A 2,500-nucleotide genomic window follows, 5' to 3' on the forward strand; every position below is an offset into this window, starting at 1 on the left:
CGTTGGAAAGTCTAACACACATTCGTTACAATGTTCCTTGTTTACGTCAACTTTGAGACCCGATCCAGACGAAACAGGGGACACACGCAGCTTAAAAAACCAAAGACGCTCTTCATCTGATTCGGAATCCTCCTTGACGACTGGAGGGGGAACATCCTTACGAAAATCCGTTGATGACAGGGAGGACCGTCCACTAGCGCCAACAGTACCACTACGCCGTTGAGAAGAACCAGAACGAGCAGGACACACATATGCATCAGGTATCTGAGCCAGCAGAACGTCCGACTGGGAATCCTGATCGGCCCAACTAATGGGAGAAGAACGAGACACTGGGACACTAGCAACCTTCTTCTTCTTCTCAACCTCACCAACACCTGGGAGATCATCGGGACTCTGCTTCCTCTTTGAAGGTACAACACACTCGGACTCTATGACATCGTCCACGTCAGAATCGGCTGACACACTGTCCATGGCACAGGCATCCTTGTCACCATCAACCACAACACTGGCTGCAGGCAAAGAAACCAGATCCAGGGGTCGGACAGCAGAGGTATCGGCACCAGGCACAGACTCCGGAACGGAAACAACACTAGCACGGCTAGCATCCACGGTAGCAACAGGTACAACGGTTACAGCGTCGACAACGTCGGAAACATCAGGTGCCACAGTAGGTGGACGTGTAGAAGGGGTAGGGAGATCCGAACCAGGACATCGGGCGCGCACATGACCAACGGAGTGACACTTGAGACAGATAGGCAGTCGACCCGGCGCTGTAACAAGCATGGACTGCTTATCCCCAAACCGCACAATATGAGGAATACAAGCACGTTCGGAATCCGTTAGCTCCATCCGGACAATACGGACACCAGTGAAAATGTTGACACCATCCACATCAAGGAACTCACGGAAGGCATCCAACACACGACCATATCGGCTGAAAAAATCCTTCAGAAAGTCACTGGTAACAGTAGCATGTAGCCAATGGATCCGTAAGGGAACCATAAAAACACCATAGGCATAGAAGTACAACTTCTCCACACCATGGGAGACACAGTTCAAGTCAAGCAATTTTCGGGCCACAGAAACAGACTTCAAAGTAACATACACCTGGCCAGAGCGTTCCGTCCTCCATATGGCCACACAATCCGGTAAAGAAAAGTCAGGAACAGCACTCGTTAACAATCGGGCAAAGTCCGGCACAGAAGTAAACCGAGCAGTGGAGTACACCCTCACAGTCCGGGATTCGACCTCCTTATCCACGAACTGCTCCGGGACTGGTCCAGCATTGACAGCGGAGCTGTAAGCCATGGCAGGTGAGGAGAGGTGAGGGGAGACCACTTAAGATCACACAGCAAAAAATGCTGATGCCCACTCGTAGACCTTGAAAAAACAGGTGATTAACACAATGCAAACATGTAAACATGAAAACAGCCAAAGAACAGATACTACACTTTGACGAAAGCCAAAAGGCCGAGAAGCGATGCCGGTTGCCGGCTTGCGCCGGCAACCTACATCTTCAAACACAACATACCATTAAGGTGATATTAATTTACATGAAGCGCTTATAATCCTTGACACGCAATATTACATGCACAAATAGGGAAAGATGTGGACACAAGACGAGTAGGACAGGCAAATTGAAGACGTTTGTGAAGAAATTCAGCGACTTTGGTAAATGTTAAAATGGAGTAAATACAGCCATTTTCCTATGCATAAAGAGTGCGACGATAAAACATCGCCAGGTGTGGGGAAAACGTCCTGCAGCGACCCAGTCCAACATGAATACAGGCCGCGACATTAGGGCTTAATGGGCGGAGTCGGGCAGGCAAGGGGAGGCAAGCCAGTTGGAATAGCTAGCGCCCGACTTTGACAGAGTCGTGCGTAGGCAAGAGTGAAAATCCGATCCAAATTGCCCCAATGTATTAAATGAACTAAAGGTAAAGATACTTTAGGTGTTCATCAAAGTGAAAACCGAAATAATTCCATCTAAAAATGGCATTTAAAACAAAAAAACGAATGAATAGTAATGAAAATTGGGAAATGAACTTACTTGCACGAAGTGTAATGATGCATCCGGCGTGTGTTTGGTACTTTAAACATCTTTTTAGTGGGGATGCGACATTGATAACGTCTTGTAGTGACGAAGCAGACTGCTGTTGTGACAGAGTGATTGTCTAGACGTCATTTCCGGCGTGCGGCGTCATGGCCGACGGCCTTGGTTACGGGCGACTACATGTAGCTGAAAGTTGAAAAATGCTATTTTAACAAACTCGTACGGGTTGATGCGGTAAAAGGACGGGTTGCATGTGTGTATAGGTATATTTCTAAGGTTAAGAAGTAATAAAATGGAGTATCTATTGAGAAGTGCGGGCGAAAAACGGAGCGGCAGTACAAAATAGCATGAATGTGAAGATGTAAGCAAAGCTGACAGTTCTAATTTTTGATTGAAATATGAGTGGTGGGCCATTCCCGGAGGTACTGCAATACCGGGTCAACCCGT

At 47.6% G+C, this 2,500-nt stretch overlaps 1 protein-coding gene and 1 non-coding gene across 2 annotated transcripts in view; both read right to left on the reverse strand.

Annotated features, from left to right (window-relative positions):
- The window catches only part of LOC139458501 (uncharacterized), a 1,491-nt gene extending 183 nt beyond the window's left edge, over nt 1–1,308 (reverse strand). The window contains exon 1 of the mRNA XM_071239938.1: nt 1–1,308. This exon is cut by the window's left edge and continues 183 nt beyond it. Within this exon, the coding sequence (XP_071096039.1) occupies nt 1–1,308 (1,308 nt within the window).
- Nucleotides 1,309–2,453: 1,145 nt separating this feature from the next.
- Nucleotides 2,454–2,500, reverse strand: part of LOC139459964 (U2 spliceosomal RNA) — a 193-nt gene continuing 146 nt past the window's right edge. The window contains exon 1 of the small nuclear RNA XR_011652718.1: nt 2,454–2,500. This exon is cut by the window's right edge and continues 146 nt beyond it. This is a non-coding gene — a small nuclear RNA (U2 spliceosomal RNA).

This window comes from Haliotis cracherodii, unplaced genomic scaffold (assembly GCF_022045235.1).
Source record: "Haliotis cracherodii isolate W230 unplaced genomic scaffold, xgHalCrac1.p SCAF_13, whole genome shotgun sequence".
NCBI classification, from domain to species: Eukaryota; Metazoa; Mollusca; class Gastropoda; order Lepetellida; family Haliotidae; genus Haliotis; species Haliotis cracherodii.